Source organism: Macaca thibetana, chromosome 15 (genome assembly GCF_024542745.1).
Source record: "Macaca thibetana thibetana isolate TM-01 chromosome 15, ASM2454274v1, whole genome shotgun sequence".
Classification (NCBI taxonomy): domain Eukaryota; kingdom Metazoa; phylum Chordata; class Mammalia; order Primates; family Cercopithecidae; genus Macaca; species Macaca thibetana.
In genome coordinates, this window is record NC_065592.1 from 105,495,399 (window position 1) to 105,516,754 (window position 21,356).

Genomic DNA, 21,356 nt, shown 5'->3' on the forward strand with positions numbered 1-21,356 from the left:
TGATGCCCTGCCTGGGGATGCACACCTCCTTCTGTCCCGTTAGGCAGGACACTGGCTCTGAGGGTTTGGTGCAGGGTGACTGTGGCTTCTCCATGTGGAGCTGCTCTCACCTTTTGTAACCATCTCATGTGGAAGTGCTTGGAGGCCCTGTAAAGGTTTCACTCCTCAGAGAGCCAGCACATTTTTATCAGCATGGACTCAGAGCCTCCTGTTTCTCTGGGGGCCTTCAGCTCACTGCACCATCATCTGTTTTGATGTTCCCTTTGTCACCTTGCAAACTGGCCTTCATCATCTTCTCTGAGCACCTCCTTTCTTCTCCACAGATGTTCTGCTTGCCCCTGTGTCTCCCTGCCTCAGTCCTGGGATCCCCATTTCTCCAAGCAGCCCCAGTTCCTCCCAGTAGGGGATGGCATTTAGAAGCCAGGCTCTCAGAGTCGGAGGTTCCGTGCTGCGGGAACTTTGCCGCCCTGGCCCTCCCAGTGCAGCATGGGAGGATCCACCCTAACATTGCTGCTGCGTATTCCTGTATCTCATTGAAAACAGTGGATTCACCCCGGTCCTCCCAAGCTGGCACAGTCCAGTGTCCCTCCCCGTGTTCCTAGGGTACGGTCTAGCATCCTGCTACATTCTTAGCTTCTGACTCTGGCAGTGAGAGGCTTGGCTGGGAAGCCCCATGGCCCCTTACGTGGTCAGGATCCCTGTGTGGCGCAGTCCTCATTGCCCCTGCTTCTTTTGGGGGCCGTCTCACCCTCTGGGCTGGCACTGCTTTTGTAGGCACGACTGACCATCCCTCCCACTGGGTCCCAACTACCTGACTTCAGGAAGGGAGGGACAGAGCTTATTCATGTTTTTATTTCCTGGTGGTTCTTAAATTGATAACAAATGTTAAGGCCAATAACTTACTTAGGAAGACTCAATTAAATGGAGATTGACTTAGATCACAGTGTGTCAGCTGAACGTGATTTCCATTGAAGACTAACTGATGGGAAAGACTCCTTTTTTTAATTTTGTTTTTGAGATGGAGTTTTTTGCTCTTGTTGCCCAGGCTGGAGTGCAATGGCGTGATCACGGCTCACTGCAACCTCCACCTCCTGGGTTCACGTGATTCTCCTGCCTCAGCCTCCCAAGTAGCTGGGATTACAGGCATGCACCACCACGCTCGGCTAATTTTTTGTATTTTTAGTAGAGACGGAGTTTCACCATGTTGGTCAGGCTGGTCTTGAACTCCTGACCTCAGGTGATCCGCCCACCTCGGCCTCCCAAAGTCCTGGAATTACAGACATGAGCCATTGTGCCCAGCTGATTCCTTCTTTATTTTTGTTTTTAGAGGCTTCTGGTTTCCTCTGATGGCACATTCAATTAAGGATATGTTTCTATCAATAACAATATTATATTCATAGAAAGTTTAAGACTTTGGATTCTGTGAGATCAAATTAGCAATAATGAATTTGATTTTTTTTTTGTATTTTTCTCTTCCAAGTTTAGTGTGATACATGGCCTTTAATCTAGCAGAGCACCTGACTGGCCACCATATACTTGACCTAAGGTACATACTGGGACCTTGAGTGAGGACACACTCTGGGGCCCCGCAGCTGTGGCAGAGGATGAGCTGCTATTGCACTGTAGGAGGCTAGGGTCACATCGTTTCAGCTTCGTGTTTAAGTTCATGCTCAGACTCTTGATGCCGTCCCATCTGCTGTATTTACTCTGCTCCTCCTGTGGCTGGTGCCTCGTGGCCTGCTGTGTGTGAGCACTGAGATGCACGGACAGGGAGGAGGCCATGCATGCAGCTGGTCCTCATGGCATTGCCTCCCAGCCCACTCTTCTGTTTGCTCTTCTCGATGCCTGGGGCCTGGCAGCGGAGTGCTGGCCCTTTCTCAGCAGTGATCCTGGAAACACCTGAGCCATCTCCTCAGCGTTGTTGAGATGGCCGTCAGCAAGACAGAAATGAATGGGTACGACCATGCTCCAGTAACCTTCTCTTTACAAACACAGGTAGCCAGCTCATGGCTATAATTTTTTTATTCCTTTGTAGACTATTGTCAATTTCTTCTGGACACGTTTCTTCATGATTAGAGTCAGGTGATGCATTTGGGATGGAACCCCACAGAAGGGGTATGGTGGTCTTCTCATTGCTCCCTAAGGCAGTTTAGTTTTTGCTTTTACTAGTGATGTTAACATCGATCACTTGGTTAAGGTAGAGTTTGGGCATACATGTATTTTAAATGTTATACTAGGGCAGCAATTGGGATGGGCAGCGGAAGAACATCAGTCAAATCTCTAGAATCCCTGATAGCAGAGACGGGGGATGGAGTCTGAGCAGAGGTGGCTGCTGTGTGAGGGTGCAGGCTGAGGGCACAGAGCAGAGCAGGTCTTTGTTGGGGTTGCAGCATGGATAAAATAGACAAGGCTCTTGTCCAAAAGCAGCAGCTTATGTTCTTGTAGGAGCAATATGGCAGACACAAAGATGCAGACTGGGTTAGGTTTTAGAAAAACTTGACTTAAATCAGTAAATACAGTAACAGAGATGGAGGGCATAAGGCTCCAGAGCGATGTTGGCGCCGTCAGTGTGTGCTCTAGAGGTGCGACCTGGGTGGTTGGAGGTCAGCCTGGGTGATGCAGCAGGCAGCCTGTGCTGGCTGAGGCCTGCTTCTGTCCTTTTGGAGCTCTGGGTTCACCCCAGCTTCCATGCTTGTAAAGGGCAGCGAGAGGAGATAGGGTCAAGGTCATTCAGCCTTAGGAGAGCTCCAGAACAATTTATGCTGCCCCCACCCTTCTGTGGTAAGGAAACGAAGGCTGCGGGAGGTTGCACAACTCCCTGAGGCCCTATAGCTGGCTATATTAGCCCATTAAATAACTTTCATAATCTGCTTGATTGCACGGAAAAGAACATGGAGAGAAAAAATTTCCAGAAATATCATAGGTAGATTTAGTAGTATAAAAGGGATCTGAAAACATTCTAAATGCACAGGTAGGAATAGCACAAATAGAGAAGCTGACCAAGAGTTAAGTTCTCAGCCGCTCTTACCTTGACTCTTAACCAGGATCTCTGTGTTTTGGTATTTTATATATGTATATGTATGTATGTATCTAGTAATTCATACTCTGTATCCAGCAAGGTGTTCAGAGGACCTACGATGAAAAGGGTCTAAACACTAACTCTGTTATAGAACACCAGATGGAGGAAATAGCAGATAGTCTGACCAACAAAATTGTTTGCTGTCCTGGCGAAGTTGAGTTCTGAGAGTCTTAGCTGCCAGGAAAACCAGGAAAGATCTTGAGAGAACCAATGTGTCTGCAAGACAGTCTTTTTCTGATTCAAAAAAAAAAAAAATTTCTTTTTTTTTGAGACGGAGTCTCTGTTGCCCAGGCTGGAGTGCAGTGGCGCCATCTCGGCTCACTGCTAGCTCCGCCTCCCGGGTTCACGCCATTAGCTGCCTCAGCCTCCTAAGTAGCTGGGACTACAGGCGCCCGCCACCTCGCCCGGCTGGTTTTTTTGTTTTTGTATTTTTAGTAGAGACGGGGTTTCACCACGTTGGCCAGGATGATCTGGATCTCCTGACCTCGTGATCCGCCCGCCTCGTGATCCGCTCGCCTCGGCCTCCCAGAGTGCTGGGATTACAAAATTGTAAAAGGAACCAATAGCCAGGGGCTGAGGTAGGGAAGACTGGGGAGTTGTTGTGTAAGGGGAACAGTTTCAGTTTGGGAAGATGAAAGGAGTTCTGTGGATAGATGATGGTCATGGTCGCACAGCGATGTGAATGTGCTTAATGCCACTGAACTGTACACTTAAAAATGGCTTAAATGGTAAATTGTATGTGTATTTTACCTCAATTTAAAACATAAAAAGAAATGAAAATAAAAGGAATATAAAACATAGATATTTAAGGCAAAAAACATTGCATATAATCTTTTTGAGACAAAAATGGGAGGAGGGGACCTTCTTCATATTTGCTGTTTCTTGCATCCAGCCCTGATTAAAACTCAGTAAGACCAGGCCGGGTGCAGTGGCTCACGCTTGTAATCCTAGCACTTTGGGAGGCCGAGGCGGGTGGATCACCCGAGGTCAGGAGTTTGAGACCAGCCTGGCCAACATAGTGAAACCCTGTCTCTACTAAAAATACAAAAATTAGCCAGGTGGGGTGGCGTGTGCCTATAGTCCCAGCTACTTGGGAGGCTGAGGCAGGAGAATCACTTGAACCCAGAAGGCGAGGTTGCAGTGAGCTGAGATCATGCCACCGCACTCCAGCCTGGACCACAGAGCAAGAATCCATCTCAAACAAAACAAAACAAAACAATAAAAAAAACCTCAGTAAGACCATTGTATTTAAGATTTGTGGCAGTCAATCAATTGCAAAGGATGTGATTTTTGTCATTGCAAATATTGATGGTTTAATTAAATGAAACTTTCACATCACTCTTTTATGTATCTCATCAAATATAATTACTATAGAAATGTAACATTCACTGTTTGTTCACCTTGAAATTGCATTTACATCCTACTTTTGCCACATTAATTTGACCATGATGTATATAAGCTCTCTGTGCCTCAGTTTCCCCTTCTCTAAATTGGGATAATTATTATTCCTGTCTCAGAATTTCTGTAACAGTAGATGAGTTAAAGTGTGTGAGGTGCTTAGACCAATGCCTTGGCACCTAGTGAGCACATAAACTTTCCGCTTTGGGCTTCAACTGAAAATATATCTCAATGAGCTGTCTAGAACCTCCCCTACTTAGTTTGTGTTCCCATGGATGAATATTAATTAATACAAGAATGACTTAGTGCTCAGCACCAACTCTAACCCTGGGTTTTGTTAACTCAGATTTTAAGCACTGAGCAGACTTCGCAGATGGGAATGGAAAGAGCTTTGTTAAGCATGTCATGGTTCTCTGAACTCCTTTTGAATTATTTGCCAGAGATCACATAGTAATCTATCATCAGAAGTTATTTTTAGTGATCAGCTGGCAACCTGATTAGGTCATCCTTCAAGTTTATTGAATGCAAAGAACTGGGAACCATTAGACTTCAGAAAGGTTTATGACTAAGTCATTATAGTTAGCCCTTCACTTTTTCACACCCAGACACACTCCTTGGGGTTGTGCCTCGTGCAGTGCTCCAGGGTGTTTGTGATTCAGGCAGTGCTGTTACTGAGAAGGGAAGGAGACTCCTATGTGGACCTGTTCCAGTTGAAGATTTGGAGATTGATTGTCCTTTAGCAGCCACTTCAGGGTGCACACATTTTGCTGTGGTTCTAGTGATGGTCCTACGCATTGCTTTTCTTGAGTCTGACTCCCACTCACCTTGTGTCACCGACCCCATCTTCGGTTGTTTACCTGCTCCACGGACCTGCAGCTGCAGAGTGGCCAGGCAATGGTCTTTGCTTTTCATCTCTGGATTTGTCTTTCTTATTTATACCTAGAGTCTGCCTCCTGGGTATCCTGGCTTGAACAAAGAAATGAATGAATCCTGAAAATTGGTACTTAGAATGTGCTTTCAGGGTTTAAATGCTTCACAAGAGTTAGGTTGTATCAAAAATCCCTGACCAGCTAGTTTTCAGTCTCCACAATTTAGTGTGCTGTTTTTAATTACTCTAAAGTAAAAACATTCTGATCATCCTGTTTGCATTTGTAATGGCATCATCAAATGAAAGTAGAAAAGTAGAAAAACTGAATGAGAAATCACATGAGTCTTCTTAGCTCACATCATCCGGAATTTACCTAGAACCTCCCACTGGGCTTGTCCATGTGACGGGCGACCACTCAGTAATCACCAGCCTTTCGTTTCTGCCTCTCACCAGGTACATGGTGCAGTGGCCGGGAGCACGCATCCTGCGGCGTCAGGAGCTGGACGCCTTCCTGGCTCAGGCGCTGTCCCCCAAACTCTACGAGCCTGATCAGCTCCAGGAGCTCAAGGTAATTTGTCAGCCTCATTGCATTGTCTTGGACAGTCTCGCTTTGGATTTTGGTGTAATACAGCTAACTTTCAACAGGCAGAATTGCTAATTCTTTAATTGCTTTAGTCCACTGAACTAATAATACTAATATGATAAGAACTTGATCAATCGCCTTCATGGCAAAAGGAATATTCCTTTCTAGTTATGGATTTGCTATCCCCAGTTTGGAAGTGATTAGTCCCACTTTGTCAGAGAATGGTTTCCCCTTGTTTACCATTGGATGTTTATTCTTATTTATCACATCATGAAATAAACTTGCCTTTTATATTTTAGGGGGGATTCCAAACCCTGAGAGGGCTTGATCTTAAGAATTTTCTAACATCTAGCAAGGATTCTTTTTCTTATTTCATTTCACTGTTCCTAATTACAACTTTGGTTTTCTCTAAAAAATATTCTTTGCCCCTCTACTAGTGTAAAATCCCTTATAAAAACCACTTGAAGAACGATGTTACATCATCATTTCTATCCCCTTTTAAGTCAGCATTTAACATCATATTCCTTTTAATTTTGCCTTCTAGTAATTCCTTTTGTTCTTTGTTTTAACAATATTGATTTTTCTCCAAGTTGTCACCTAATTTTTCAGTGTGAATATCTTTTTCAATATACTTTCATTAGTTACCTGGTTCACATGGTTGTAATTGCTTTCTAATTTCCATATTAAATTTTAGAAAGTTCAAGACTTTTCAAAGCTAGTTAAATTAGTAGATCAGCCTTTTCTTTTCAATGTATAGGGTTTCGTTTTTTTCTTTGCCATCAGTTCTTTTGTTTTGTTTTATTTTGTTTTGTTTTATAGAGTTTGATTTGTAATCAGTTAATCTCCTTCCACAAAATTGCCTTCACCTTTAGATCTTTTTGGCATTCTTTATGAAGGCATTCTTTTCATGGAGGGGAATTTTAGGCTCACTTAATAGATTTTCAGTATTCAATAGTTGTTGCTTAATAAATTTCTAGTTTATCCTAAATTATCATGTTAAATTGAGTAATTTGATGTTAAGTGGCCCTCCTCAATTGTGTGGAGCTCACCTGAGACTTCTTATGACTTAGAAATAAGCTAAGTAAAAAAACCAAAACTTAGGAGAATTCACTTCAAATTGTATTCTTTACTTTGTAGATCAAGCTTTTCTGTTTGTTAGACAGAAATTATTATTTTTAATGTTTTTGAATTTACGTTTCTGTTTTCAATGTTTGGTCAGGTGTCCCCGTCAGGCAGTGTGGCTGGTGCTAAGTCAGGTCCTTTCCCGTGTCCTCACCTGGTTTGTCTCATCACCACCGTCTTCGTCACAGACTGTGCTTCAGGGGGTTGGAGATACTTTTGCTAGAGTGTGGTGCCATCCCTCTACCTCTACTCCTGTTTCTCTTATATAGATTATTACATCAGTATTGACATCCCAGTTCTGAAAATCAGACCGCCAGGTATCAGGTATGCCCACTAAGCCTTATTCACCATCAAGTTACTTTTACTCAAAGTTCATCTTATATCCCATATCCTTTTCATTTTTGGATCAACACATAGGATATAACTTTTGAAAAACAATCACACTCGAAGCTTTCATTTTGGTTCTTTTGAGATCTTAGTGCTTTCATGGTTTTCTCCTGGTTCTTCATCTAAAGCCAGACATTTGTAGAGATGTGCTTAGAAAGACATATGTATGTATAGTAAACTTCAGTCTGACTCATCGATCCTCTGGGTCTTGCTTGTCTGGAGGTCGACAGTTCCCTTTAATAAGAGCAGCCTAAGTGCTTCATTTTCATGATTAGTATAAATTCTGAAAGAGCTATAAGGAAAAATAGCATTTGCTGGGGGGAAAGGCAGTTATTTGCTTTTTTGTTTTTTAAGATTGAAGATCCTCTCAGCTATCATCAGATTGAGAATTGATAGGAATGATCATTATTTAAATGCTACAAAAATTCCTATGCAGAGCTGAGGGTTCCAAAATTCAGTGATAGAAAATTAAATTCTAAAATTGCCTTTTCGTTTGACCATTAAAATTTTTTGCAATATCAAAAGCAGCAACAGTGCTTTGTTGTAATACACCATTTCATGGTTTGTGATATAGTCAACTCTTGAATGTTAACTGGTGTGTCTGGGCCTGCTACCCAGTTTGTGGATTGCCCAGACCCTGTTTCTCTTCTCCCATTTATCACCCACTCTGTGGTTGGCCATCAGAGGAGGAAAAGAGGAAGGAAAAACCCAGTGCTGACAGTTAGGACTCTTGTTAGCTTTTTCTGATGGGAGGTTTGGTGGGAAAAGACATTGAAACCATTAGTTACAATGAATTTTTAAGAATTTCATCTCATCCATGCTTTCTTCGTCCGCCATGTCCATGAATAATTGAGAGTGTTCCATGTGGCTCCTTGAATACCTGTGACAGTGATTGATGACCCTCATTTTTCCTGTTATATTTTTTAAGCCCTTCTCCTAGGTTACCAGCATGAATGTAATTAAGGTAAAATTAGCACTGACCCTGTGTTTTGAGGAGGGTGGGTAAAGGATGAGAAGGAACTTTGTACCATTATAGTATTTGTCCAGTATCTTTCTCCCTTGCCTTGACATCCCTATAATTGCCTTAAATTCTTTTAACAGTTTCACATGCCAAGTGCAGAATATAAAAGATGGAAAATGAAGAGCTTTAAAGACAGTATTAGGGGCGTGCAACATGTCTGTGATACGTGTAAGAATTATTTTGCATATAGGTAAATATGACAAATTGAAGTAAGAGTCTGTTGCCCAGTAATCAGATGTTGGACGAAGTAACTTTACTGGAATTTGGTTCTTGAGCTAATTGGTCAGAGAGATTAACTTCCATATTTGTATTTCCTATAAAGTCAGAATTTTTTGTCTGTATTTCTCTAGTTGAGGAACTTTGGATGATGTTGAGTATTTTATCTCAGTTGATAGAATGAGGTTAGAATGTGAGTATTGCAGCCATTTTTATAATCAAGCATTCAGATTTGGGTTCTCCCAATTACCAGCTCTGTGACCTTGAACCCTCTGGGACCCGTCTGTACAAGGGAGTACTCTTTAGAGGGCCTGTGTTCTTTGTTGTTTAGAGATGGCAGTGAGATAATGAAAAAGCAGCGCTTGATACATATTTCTTAAGTTCCCCATAAATATTAAATATTATTATTTATATAACTAACATTTAGGGAAAGAAAAACACCACATAATGTAAGTTTAAAAAATTGTCAAAGGAAGCACATTTACACCGCAATGAAGATTTTATTCAGATTGTTTATGCAAGCTCTTATTCTAAGAACTTTTCTCTGTTATATTAATGCTAATTGAACTGTTAATTATCTTGAAACTATAAATATCTTTTAAAAAATTCTTAAAAGTATAATCCTTTAATGTTAAGGCCATTTAATACACACACACACACTCACACACACACACTGTAGCCTTGCTATATTCTTCCTGTCAGCAAATGTGGAGATTAATAGTTTTAACTAGAGTGCTTCTGTGCCGTATACATCTGCTGCTGTTTCTTAAGTTTGGCATGCAGATAGCCATTTGGCGGATGAGTGGTTTTGAGTTACATTGGATGTGATCATCACCAGCCCGTTCCTAAGAAACACCTGCAGGGGCTGGGCGCTGGGGCTCATGCCTGTAATCCCAGTACTTTGGGAGGCCAAGGCAGGCAGATCACATGAGGCTACGAGTTTGAGACCAGCCTGGCCAACATGGTGAAAACCCAACTCTACTAATAAAGTACAAAAATTAGCCAGGCATGGTGGTGCACATCTTTAATCCCAGCTACTAGGGAGTCTGAGGCAGGAGACTCGCTTGAACCCGGGAGGCAGAGGTTGCAGTGAGCCAGGATTGCGCCATTGCACTCCAGCATGGATGACAGAGTGAGACTGTTTCAAAACAAACAAACAAACAAAAAACCATTAGGGTGGTACTGCATGTGCTTTCACAGAGGGTGTTGGTGGCATTTTATGTTTTGACATTTGGACATTTGGATAGCCAGGCAAAAACTTTATAGCAACATTTTCGCTCCCTAATCCTTGACCTGGCTTCTCTGTTCTCTGGCGTAGGGCAGAGAGGGGGCACAGAGGCCCCTGGGCTAGAAGCAGCGGGGTCCCACCTGACTGGAAGGGATTTGTGGTCATCATTTCTGCAGTGCAAGGGGCCAGGAGATGGTTGTCCTATTATTCATGGGCCACACCTCTGCTTGGCTGCTTTCTGGCAGGGTCGGCTCCCTCTTTCTGCCTTGAGAATTCTCCCTTTCTGCAGCTCAGAGGTGGGGGTAGCTGGGGTCTAAATGAATCAAGTACATTTTCTCCATTTTGTTGTAGTATGACCTCTGTTCCTCCACTTTGCACGTAAATATAAAAATGCATCTAATTCTATCACCCCAGCCCTACCTGCCCCCAAGGGAACGTTTTTTAGTTCATTTCCCAACAACTACATGGGAAAAGGAGGAGCTGGTGATGTACAATAGGATCCAGAGGTATAAACACCTTTTATAAATTGGTGAACAGACTTCTCCAGGTTTGGAAGGTTAACTGCATTGTGAAAATTTAAAAAAAGGTTGGGAAACAGTGTTAGCTGATAATAGGGAATGTTAACACAAACAACAAGAACAGCAGGTGATCATAAGTTTATTAGCATTTGGCACCAGAATGACCTTTTTCTCTTTAATGAAAGGCCCTTTAACCTGCCACATACAGGCATTGCTTAGATTGATCTCCCATAAACATTGCATTCTTGAAAAGCCACCAAAGTCGGAAGACAAAAGCCAGAGCAAAGCTAAAATTTTATCCTGGATAATCCACAAACTAGGTCTTTCACACACAGATGATCAAGAGTTGACTGTACTCATGTTAGTGTTTCTTACTCTGCTTATCAGACACTAGAAGCGTGGGCTCTATGTACAGAAGGTAGGCACCCAGCTCTCAACACTGAGGGAAGTAGAAGTCTGTGCAAATTCTAGTAGTATGTATGGTTCAAGAACCATATTTTTGTTGTCTTCTTTCATTTATAAGCTATCCATTTCTCCAAAAGACATTTTGGCAGTCTTACTGATAAGTTGCAGTTAAAAACATTGACATATAAAATAATGTAAACATAAAGTACAAATTTATTTTAGAATGTAATTATACCAAATATTTTTAAATGTAACTATTTGAAAATGCAGAATCTTAATAGAGTGTTCAGTGTTGACACTCTTTCTGTTAATACGTTACCTGTGTGCAGATCTGAAATGTGAAGTGTTACTTCACAGAGAGATTGTGGAGCTCTGGACTCTAAGGAGACACAGATCATTGCTCATTTTGTCACATGTCAGCCTTAAGTGCAGTGTTACCCTACACTGCAGAATGCTTTATAAACTCAACCTGAAATACTTGAGTATATTTATAAAATATTCTCTTAAATTCAAATGTGTTAAATTACATAAGTATTTCTGTTCAAATGAGGCCAGTGTTAGGTCAATATAAGGTAATGATAGGACTACTTAGTGGTGCTGTTTCGTTGAGGGATATTCTGTTAACTTTGGAGAGTTTTAGTAAGACATTGGAAGAATTTAATACTGTAGTACTCTTATTCCATAGAAATTACTCTTTTCAATTTAAAGATTGAGAACCTAGATCCCCGAGGAATTCAGCTATCAGCTCTCTTCATGAGTGGAGTAGACATGGCCTTGTTTGCAAATGATGCATGTGGACAGCCAATCCCCTGGGAACACTGTTGTCCTTGGATGTATTTTGATGGCAAGCTCTTCCAGTCCAAACTCCTCAAAGCCAGCCGGGAAAAGACCCCCCTCGTCGACCTCTGTGATGGTCAGGTATGCTGGGGCCGGGTGGCTGCCTTTAACTGCAGCGAAATAAAGCTCATTGGCCAAATCTGTCATCTTTTGTACTGTATTTATCATCCTGTGTTTCAAGATTCTGTTTTAGGTTGGGCCTGGTGCTGAGTGTCACTAAATGTCACTTCAGTACCCAGGATGAGCCAAGCTCCTGATATAACATGGTTTCTCCTTATTTGTGGTAGTAATGTTCTAAAATTCACCTCAAATGCCAAATGAGTCAATACTGAACCATTGCTCCTAGGGGAAATACAAGGCGCTGGGTTCCTTCAAGGCTCTGGACACATATTTTTGTCAACCAATCTATATAATCTTATTGCATGTGCATTTTGGTTTAAAGACACCTTATATAGTATGGATTGTTGACTCGTTATTATTGAACTCACAGCCAGTAGCTTCTGTAACATGTATTTTCTCTGTAAGGCACATTACAGCCTCCTTGTGCATTTGGGAACACCAGACAGCACTTCAGCATTATTTGTTTATTTATTTATTTATTTTGACACGGAGTTTCGCTCTTGTTGCCCAGGCTGGAGTGCCGTGGTGCGGTCTCGATTCACTGCAACCTCCCCCTCCCAGGTTCAAGTGATTCTCCTGCTTCAGCCTCCCAAGTAGCTGAAGTTACAGGTGCCTGCCACCATGCTCAGCTAATTTTGGTATTTTTGGTAGAGACAGTGTTTTGCTGTGTTGGTCAGGCTGGTCTTGAACTCCTGACCTCAAGCAATCCACCCCCGTTGGCCTCCCAAAGTGCTGGGATTACAGGCGTGAGCCACCGCACCCAGCCGGGGAGCATTTTAAACAGTGAAACCACCAACAAAAAAGGACAAAAATGTGAAACACGTGGCACCTAATAAACTGTGAAAAGGATTCTTGTTTTCAGTATGAGCTGAAACAAGAAGGCAAGCGTTCTCTTGTTTGACCTCAGCTGGGGTCAGCGCATCAGGCAACAAAACTTTTTGCTGTGCTCTGCACAAGTCTGCAGATGACCAGAAAACTGCCGTGAGTATTGATTTTTGTGGTTACAAAGAAACATTAGCAAGTAGGTGAATGTGCAGATGTAGAATTCATGAATAAAGGGAACCCACTGTACAGTTGATAGATCTTATTTCTATAGTGCTCATTTAAATTCAATTAAAGCCCCCTGTGGATGGCATTTTCACATGCTGGTCCTTGACTTCCAGGCTGATCAGGCTGCCAAGGTAGAGAAGATGCGCCAGAGTGTCCTCGAGGGGCTCAGCTTCTCCCGGCAGAGCCACACGCTGCCTTTCCCGCCGCCTCCTGCCCTGCCCTTCTACCCCGCCTCTGCGTACCCGCGGCACTTTGGGCCTGTCCCACCCTCTCAGGGCAGGGGCAGAGGCTTTGCAGGTGAGTTGACTGGGACGTGATCCTGTGGGTAACAGATGCCATTTTCCTGTAAAGAACGTGCAGCCCTTATAGGCAAGCCCATCTGCTGTGTTGACCTTGTCACTGTTGGTCTTGGAGGTCCCGCAGCAGCAGTTCTTCAAGTCCGTGAGGAGCAAGTTTGATCCTGGAGATAGGGGAGAGGGACCTGCTGCTGCGAATGCAAAAGCTGCATCGTAAAATCTGTCAGTCAAGCTGAAAACTCTGCTCACATTTTAAGATATATTTTTTTCTCATGTATAAGGGAAAATAAGCCCACCCAGGGCAGAGACAGCCATTTTCCAGGACTCATCTCCCAGGGCGCATCCTGAGCCCCATGCCAGTGCCCTGTTGAACGACCTGCTGCAGGGAGGGTGGCCTTACAATGCTGGTCCCCAGGGACCATGGGCACAGGACAGCGAGGTGACAAGAGGGGCCAGGAGACCCCTCCATGGCAGCTGGAGGAGGCAGGGGCCACTCTGCCCGAATATCCAGCAGGGCCCTGAGTCCTGTCCCTTACACTTCTCCCCTCTCTCTCTACCCCGGGTCCCACAGGCGTCTGTGGCTTTGGAGGCCCCTATGGGGAAACGGTAGCAACAGGCCCTTACCGTGCCTTCCGTGTGGCAGCAGCATCGGGACACTGCGGAGCCTTCTCAGGCAGTGACAGCAGCAGGACTAGCAAGTCCCAGGGCGGTAATTATACCCACCCCTTCCCAGAGCTTCTGCCTGCCAGCACTTCCTTCGCTCCATCGTCTGGCGCCTTCCTTCCTCTACTGTCCTCATGAGCCCTTCCTCCAGCAGAACGGCCTTTCTTCTGGGTCCCCGCTCTGGCCCTCACTGACCGCTCCTCCTGAGACTCTCTGCTCTCAGGGCTCGGCAGCGGCCCTGCTGTGGCCAGTCTCTCCTTTCAGGGTAGACCACTGAGTGTCCACCTAGAACAGAACCTTTCTGTGCACCTGGGTAACCTGACCATCGCCTCGTGTTCATAGGATGAGCTGCTGACTAATAGTGGCGTTTCTTTCCCAAGCAGCCATCTTTTGGTAAAGATTATCATGCTTGTATAGAACATTCTAATGGTCACAGAATTCCTGACATAAAAAGTCTGTCGCAGTTTGTTTCGCAGAAACATTTGTAAACAAAGATCTAATGTTGGGAATATAAACAAGGCAGTTTACTGTAGATTCCCAGTGCTTCTCTTTGCATTTGTATTCGACTTGCAAAGGAGAAAAGGGTCTTAACATTTAGCACAGGAAGCAGTGTCCTGTGACGGGGCTGTAATCGGAAGCCAGTCACCTGTGTCTTTGACCTCATCCCGCATTTTGGGACTGCAGATCTAAATCTGCCCATCAAGTCACATAACAGGACTGACTGTTCAGATGTGATTTTGGAGTCACATTGAGGATGGGCAAGCCTTTCTCTCTTGATTAACAATGTTTTTCCAACTCAATTACATGGGATAGTTAGGGAGGCCAGCAAGGGAACTGTGCGGGAAGGTGACTCTTGCAGATTTGGCCGTGGGTCACCCCCTCTGTCTGCAGGTCGCCTCTCCTTTCCCTGGTGCAGCTGCATGCTTCTCTGCCTCCTCTGTCTGCAAACCGGCCTCCTGCAGGGTGCTACTCTGCTCTGTGACTGCTCCTTACGCAGCTCGCAGCCATGTTTCCTCTCTGCTTCTTGATTTGCTTCAGCTCCTTCTAGTGCCTTGAAACTGAGGCTGGCCCGTAGTTGGGATCAAAGATGGAGGGAGAGGGGAGATTGCACTGTGGATAGTGTAGGGCAAGAAGTGAATTTTTAGACTGGAATGATAAAAGGAACCTGCTTCCTAATTTTCTTAAAATTGTGTCTGGAACTCAGATTTGCACTGCCTAGTATAGTAGCTGCTGGCCACTGCTCTGTTGAGCACTTCAGCTCTGGCTAGAATGTGTAAAATATGTATCAGATTTTAAAACTTAAAATGGGAAGCAGACTAAAATAGCTCATCATTTTTTTATCTTGGGCCAGGCACAGTGGCTCATGCCTGTAATCCCAGCACTTTGGGAGGCCAAGGAGAGAGAATTGCTTGAGGCAGGAGTTCAATACCAGCTTGGGCAATATAGTGAGACCCCTGCCTCTACAAAAAATTTTAAAAATTAGCCAGGTGTGGTGGTGCACACCTGTAGTCCCAGCTACTCAGGAGGCTGAGGTGGGAGGATCGCTTGAGCTGGGAGGTCAAGGCTGCAGTGAGCCATGATTGCACCACTGCACTCCAGCCTGGGTGACAGAGCGAGACCCTGTTTCAAAAAAAAAAAAAAAATCTTGACTACGTGTTGAAATACTGTTATTTTTGATACACTGAGTTAAATAAATACATTATTAAAACTTCTTTTCTCTGTTTCTTTGTACATTTTTCATGTGGCTACAAGAAAATATAAGGCTTGTTGTAGGTTTCTGTTGGACACTGCTGAATTGCCACAGCTAACACCAAGATGATAGCTTATTATTATCCATTTCCACTGTCAGAAAACAAGATGCTTGGGGGTCTGGTTTTATTTGCTTATTTTTTTGTTTTTAATCAGAAGTTTTGCTGCTAATTAGCAATTAGAGAATTTTCTTAGGTCAGAAAGCTTACGATTTGCAGTAATCAAAAGAAGTTAGTAAATTTCTATTTGTGACTTTGCTTATGGAAATTCTAATTTAAAAATACAATAAGAAATACAGGCTATGTTTATTGATTCTATGATGTTCGGTTAAGGTAGTAAACCTGGAAGTATTTGCCTAAAGAGAAAAACATTCTGAGTTTGCAGATTTCCATCTTGGTAGTATAGAAGGCATGCCAAACGCACCTGATGACAACACTTTAGTGAATCTGTTTCTATCTAAAAAGGCTTGCACATTTGCAGTTGTAACCTAATTCAGTTGTCATGGGTTCTTCACAATCGTTTTAAGTCAAACAGTGTGCACATAGATACACTACATAATAAAAAATTGTACAAAACAGGAGAAAGTAGCTTCATAGTAAATATAAACCAAAACTGGAAAGAAGTTTCTTGCTTTTATCTTTTTGCTATTCTTAATTCTGTGATTGTAAAGATTTTGTCTTTTCATATATTTTTTGTGCAGGAGTCCAACCTATACCTTCTCAGGGAGGCAAACTAGAAATAGCTGGCACTGTGGTTGGCCACTGGGCCGGGAGCAGGCGGGGCCGTGGGGGCCGGGGGCCCTTCCCCCTGCAGGTGGTTTCTGTCGGAGGACCAGCTAGAGGGTAAGTTCTGGGCCACGAAAATGTCTTTTGTATAAATAACGAAAACAACTTCTAACTTGCTTTTTTGACTTGGAAGTTTAGTAGGAACATTTTTATATCGTTAGATACATTCTTTAATATCGTTTGCATTTATTTATTTATTTAAGATGGGGTCTCACTGTCACCCAGGCTAGACTGCAGTGGCACAATCACAGTTCAGTGTAGCCTTGACTTTCTGGGCTCCAGCGATCCTCCCACTTCAGCCTCCCGAGTAGCTGGGACCACAGTCATGTGCCACCATGTCTGGCTAATTTTTGTATTTTTGGTAAAGACAGTTTCGTCCTGTTGCCCAGGTTGGTCTTGAACTCATGAGCTCAACCAGTCCACCCGCCTCAGCCTCGCAAAGTGCTGAGATGACAGGTGTGAGCCACTGCACACGGCCTTTAACATCATTTATAATGTTTGCATAGGATCCCATTTATAGTATTATGTAATTATTTAATTAACCATTATTAAATAATTAACCATGCAATTTTCAATTAACCAGATGCCTTAGCAATTTTTTTGAAGTAGCATTTTTAAAGTATTAGTTTTCAAATCAAATACATTGGATATGGGGGATGTAGCTCCGGGGTAGAGCATTTGACTGCAAATGTATTGGATATGAACCAAAAAAATAAGATTGATTGTTTGGAATAAATCTTCCCTATAATCATACTTAATCTGTTTACACCTAGTGTTCCATTATTGGAACGTGAAGCATGTGGGAGTTATTTATGTCCTACTGCTCAAAGTCATACCAAAGTCTGATTGCAAAAATTCAAAAAATGGCAACTTCCGGCATCAATGGGTTAATTCAGTGCTTCATAAAGTGTAAGACTGGATGGCTTCAAAGTCATTTGATACTATCTTAAATGTCTGTAACAGATTTAAGTGTTTACTGTTGTCCTTTTTAATTCATTTAGGCGTCCAAGAGGAGTTATTTCCACCCCAGTGATTAGAACATTTGGAAGAGGTGGAAGGTACTGTGGCAGAGGTTACAAAAACCAGGCAGCAATTCAGGTAAGAAGACAACATGATGTTTGTGCCAGTTCAGGGCCCTCAGGGATGTCTCCTGTCTGAGCTTGCACTTCTAGTGCCTGTGCTCAGACAGAAGGGCTGTGAGGGTAATGCTTTAGCTGTCAAGCATCTAACACAGTAACTGGCACACAGCTGCTCACCAAATGTCCATTTCCTAGAGCCCAGATCATTTTGCTGTTGAGTGCCTCTTCAGGTGGTCTCTCCCCTTTGCCATGACCCTGTGTCTCTGGTGGCTTCCCGCCTGGTGTGACACGATGGGCTGGGCTCACCTTAGGCATTGCCTGGCCCTGACGGAGCTGGAACAGCCACTTTCAGTTTCTTTTTTTTTTTTGAGATGGAGTCTTGCTCTGTTGCCCAGGCTGGAGTGCAGTGGCACAGTCGTTGTTCACTGCAACCTCTACGTCCTGGGTTCAAGCGATTCTCATGCCTCAGCTTCCCCGAGTAGCTGGGACTATAGGTGCGTGCCACCACGCCTGGCTAATTTTTGTATTTTTAGTAGAGTTGGAGTGTCACCATTTTGGCCAGGTTGGTCTCGAACTCCTGACCTCAGGATCTGCCTGCCTTGGCCTCCCAAAGTGCTGGGATTACAGGCGTGAGCCACCGTGCCCAGCAGTCCTGCTATATTTTTATGTTTTGTATTACTTGTCTCAAGGTTCAAAGAAAATGATTGCATTGATTCATGGAGAAGGTGTGTTAGTATTTCTGAAATTTTAGGGTTGGAAGCTAAAATAGAGGCTGTTGTAGGAGAGTATGTGGGGACCCTTGGTTTATGGAGGTCATTCCTTAGGCAAGGGTCACATCTCCATCTGGTTGAGTGAATGGATTTTGTCATCAACAAGGCAAATACCCTGGTTTTCAGAATAGGAGGCCTAGAAGATGCTGGAAGTTACCACCATCTTTATTGGGAAGGGGATGCGATGACGAGAGCTGGAAGATTTCTGTTCTTGTCTGTAAAATGACCGTTTGAAGGTGAAAACCATCCATATTTTCTTCAGCACCGAGTCAGTCTATGACAGTGGCTCTCAGCCCTGGTGATTGGCCCCCAAGGGACATTTGGAGACGCTGATTGTCACGACTTGGTGTGGGGCACTGGCTTTTAATGAGTGAAGCCTAGGGATGCTGCTAGACACCCTACGGTGTATGGGACAGGCCCGTCACGGAGAGGAAACAGAGCCACCGTATCACACGCCAAGCTTGAGCCTGGTCTAATGATAGAAACAATTCAAGATGTGTCTTCACGGCCTTCACAGAGAGCCATGTCTTTCAGAAAATGGGCTGGATTAGTCTCAAGGACCTTTTTTTTTCAGAGAATTATTTTTAAATCTATTCAGAGGAGCGGGGAAGGCCCATTCAGAAGAGCTATTTCACAAAACGTGGTGCTTATCAGTGCAGATTTCTTGTTGAGGTTCCCTAGCAATGAGTATAGTTCCCCAGTAGAAATGGGGTATGTGCACTACTGCATGTCACAGGCAGATGTGGGAGACCCTGTTTGTTTTGTGGCGGTGGGAACAGTCGCAGTTTTAGAGAAGACTTATTGAGGGGCGTTTGTTACTTTAAACAATTTGGTGCCATTCAAAGGATTAGACAGATCTCCTGAAGGGGGAATCTCCCTCATTTTCAGATATTAACTACAGAGAGTTGAGAGAAGGGGCCGTGGAGGGAACTGACAGAGACAGGTAGAGCGTCTGCCGCCCAAAAGTCAAAGCAAAGACAGGGTGAGAGGGACCCAGCTGGGCAGTGTCTGCTGTTGAATCTTCAGAGTGTCATTAGGCCAACATTTGCATCCTCTCTCTACTGTTTATCAGAAACCACCTTCTCATTTGTTGTCCTTCATTTTAAACAGGGCAGACCTCCTTACGCTGCTTCAGCAGAAGAAGTGGCCAAAGAACTTAAGTCAAAATCTGGGGAATCGAAGTCCTCTGCTATGTCTTCAGACGGGTCCCTGGCTGAAAACGGAGTGATGGCCGAGGAGAAGCCGGCTCCCCAGATGAACGGGAGCACGGGTGACGCCAGGGCCCCCAGCCACTCTGAAAGTGCCTTGAATAATGACTCTAAAACGTGCAATACAAATCCTCATTTAAATGCACTAAGTACAGACAGCGCTTGCCGCAGAGAAGCTGCTCTGGAGGCAGCTGTCTTAAATAAAGAAGAGTAAACTTATTTTTTATAGAGGGTGAAGGATGCTGGAAGGGTAAGGATTTAGGAATATCTGGAGAGAAAGAGAGCCTGCAGTTATGTACATTTTGTCCTTTCCGTAAGAGAAAAATGAGGACTTTGGAAATTCAGATCCCTCTTTGATATCAGAGATTTAAACAACACATTTTTAGTTTTAACCAGTTGTAGTCAAAATGCTACAATAAAACAAAAAAGAGAAAGAAAATGAAGAGCATTTGACTCCCGCACTTAAAATGAAGTACACATAAAGTTTAAACTGGTTATGACAAAAGCCTATAGTTGTGTTTCTTGAACTATAAAGAAAACAAATTTTGGCAGTCTTTAAGTATATATAGCTTAAAATATAATTTTTAGCATTTGGCACCATATGTATGCCATTATATTTGATTTTGCATTACTGTTTCACAATGAAGCTTTCTTTAAGGCTTTGATTTTTATGATTATGAAAGAAATAAGGCACAACCACAGTTTTTCTTTCTTAAATTTCATCACTGTTGATGTGGTTCTTTTGTGTTAAAAAAAAAAAAGTGCAACTATCAGAACTAAAAAATTATAGAGTAATATTGCCGTTCTGCTGATTTTAAATATACAATACATCATACATACTTTACAAGCAAGTTAAATGGAGATAAAGTTGAAATCTTAGAAGATGCAAATGACCTTTCAAAATCAACACAATGTGTTCTGAAACTTTCGTGACTAATACCATGCATCTGTGATCAATGAACTATGTGGTTTTGAATCGGATGTAGACCATTAGTACTACTACTTGAGCTAAACTTCTGCATGGTTCATAATTTTTAAAGTGTGTAGTTAATATGCATGTTATCGTCCTTTCTTCCATTCTTACCAGTATGTGCCCATTTGCAAAACAAAAATGCTAATAATCAGTAATAGTCCTATAAAAGATGTTAACTCTGTTTAGTCATTGACTGATCTTGCTCTAACCTTAAAATTTTGTGATTATTGACCTCTGTTGCATTTATTCTAAAGCCCCCCAAAAATTATCTAGCCGTTTCGAATATCAACATTACCCTGGTGTATTCACTGCTGTATGCATTATTGTTCTTTGTTGCTGTTTTATGCCTTCATATTAGCAAATATGAAATTCTGTGAAAAAAAACCCTTTGATCTTAAAAAACAAAAAAAAACCACCCCCCCCTTCTGTAGCAGGAAACAAATTGCTTGTTCTTGAGAACTTTCCCATCAAGAATTTAGTAGAAGCAGGTATACTTCTATCATTTTGATGTTTTTGTTAATGTTTCCAAACAATGTACTTTGAAATCAGAATCACTTCTTATCGTTTTCATATACTTCTGATGCTCTTCATCACATTAGTGATCAGAAATGAGGTGTAATTCCCCAACCCCTGCCCGCAAGAGCTAAGTAGGATCTTACTGTAAGTTGAAGGGAGTTTTGCCCTAACTCATGGATTGTGCAAGAATGAACTGCTGTTGGGTTTGACTGACTGTCGATGGATTGTGGTGTGGTGTATCTGAAGGCTATTGAATGCAACTTACAATGCTTAATAAAAATCTTTATTCTTTTAGTATAAAGTATGGCGTGGCTTTTAAATTCACTTGTAAAAGCTAATTTTACCGAGGTTTAATTCAAATCGAAACAACTACTGAAAAGATCGGAAAACCAAAGTTTAAAAATATTTTACCTTTTCAAAGTAATTCCAGGTTTCCGGCTTAGAGGAACATTAATATATGATTAATTTGTTTGATAGCTAAATTT

The 21,356-nt window shown here is 42.8% G+C and overlaps 2 protein-coding genes across 7 annotated transcripts in view; one reads left to right on the forward strand and one right to left on the reverse strand.

Annotated features, from left to right (window-relative positions):
• Nucleotides 1–21,172, forward strand: part of LOC126937819 (constitutive coactivator of PPAR-gamma-like protein 1) — a 115,162-nt gene extending 93,990 nt beyond the window's left edge. For 3 of the 5 annotated variants that reach the window (XM_050761575.1, XM_050761577.1, XM_050761578.1), the window contains exons 12-18: nt 5,799–5,913; nt 11,534–11,743; nt 12,946–13,129; nt 13,700–13,837; nt 16,241–16,382; nt 17,327–17,423; nt 19,285–21,172. In XM_050761575.1, coding sequence (XP_050617532.1) covers nt 5,799–5,913; nt 11,534–11,743; nt 12,946–13,129; nt 13,700–13,837; nt 16,241–16,382; nt 17,327–17,423; nt 19,285–19,596 — 1,198 coding nt within the window. In that variant the 3' untranslated portion in view covers nt 19,597–21,172. Of the gene's footprint in view, nt 1–5,798; nt 5,914–11,533; nt 11,744–12,945; nt 13,130–13,699; nt 14,185–16,240; nt 16,383–17,326; nt 17,424–19,284 lie in introns of those variants that run through there. The other 2 variants (XM_050761576.1, XR_007719861.1) reach the window with 2 other exon arrangements.
• Nucleotides 1–21,356, reverse strand: part of NINJ1 (ninjurin 1) — an 868,176-nt gene that overhangs the window by 420,161 nt on the left and 426,659 nt on the right. The gene's annotated exons all lie outside the window — the stretch shown is intronic.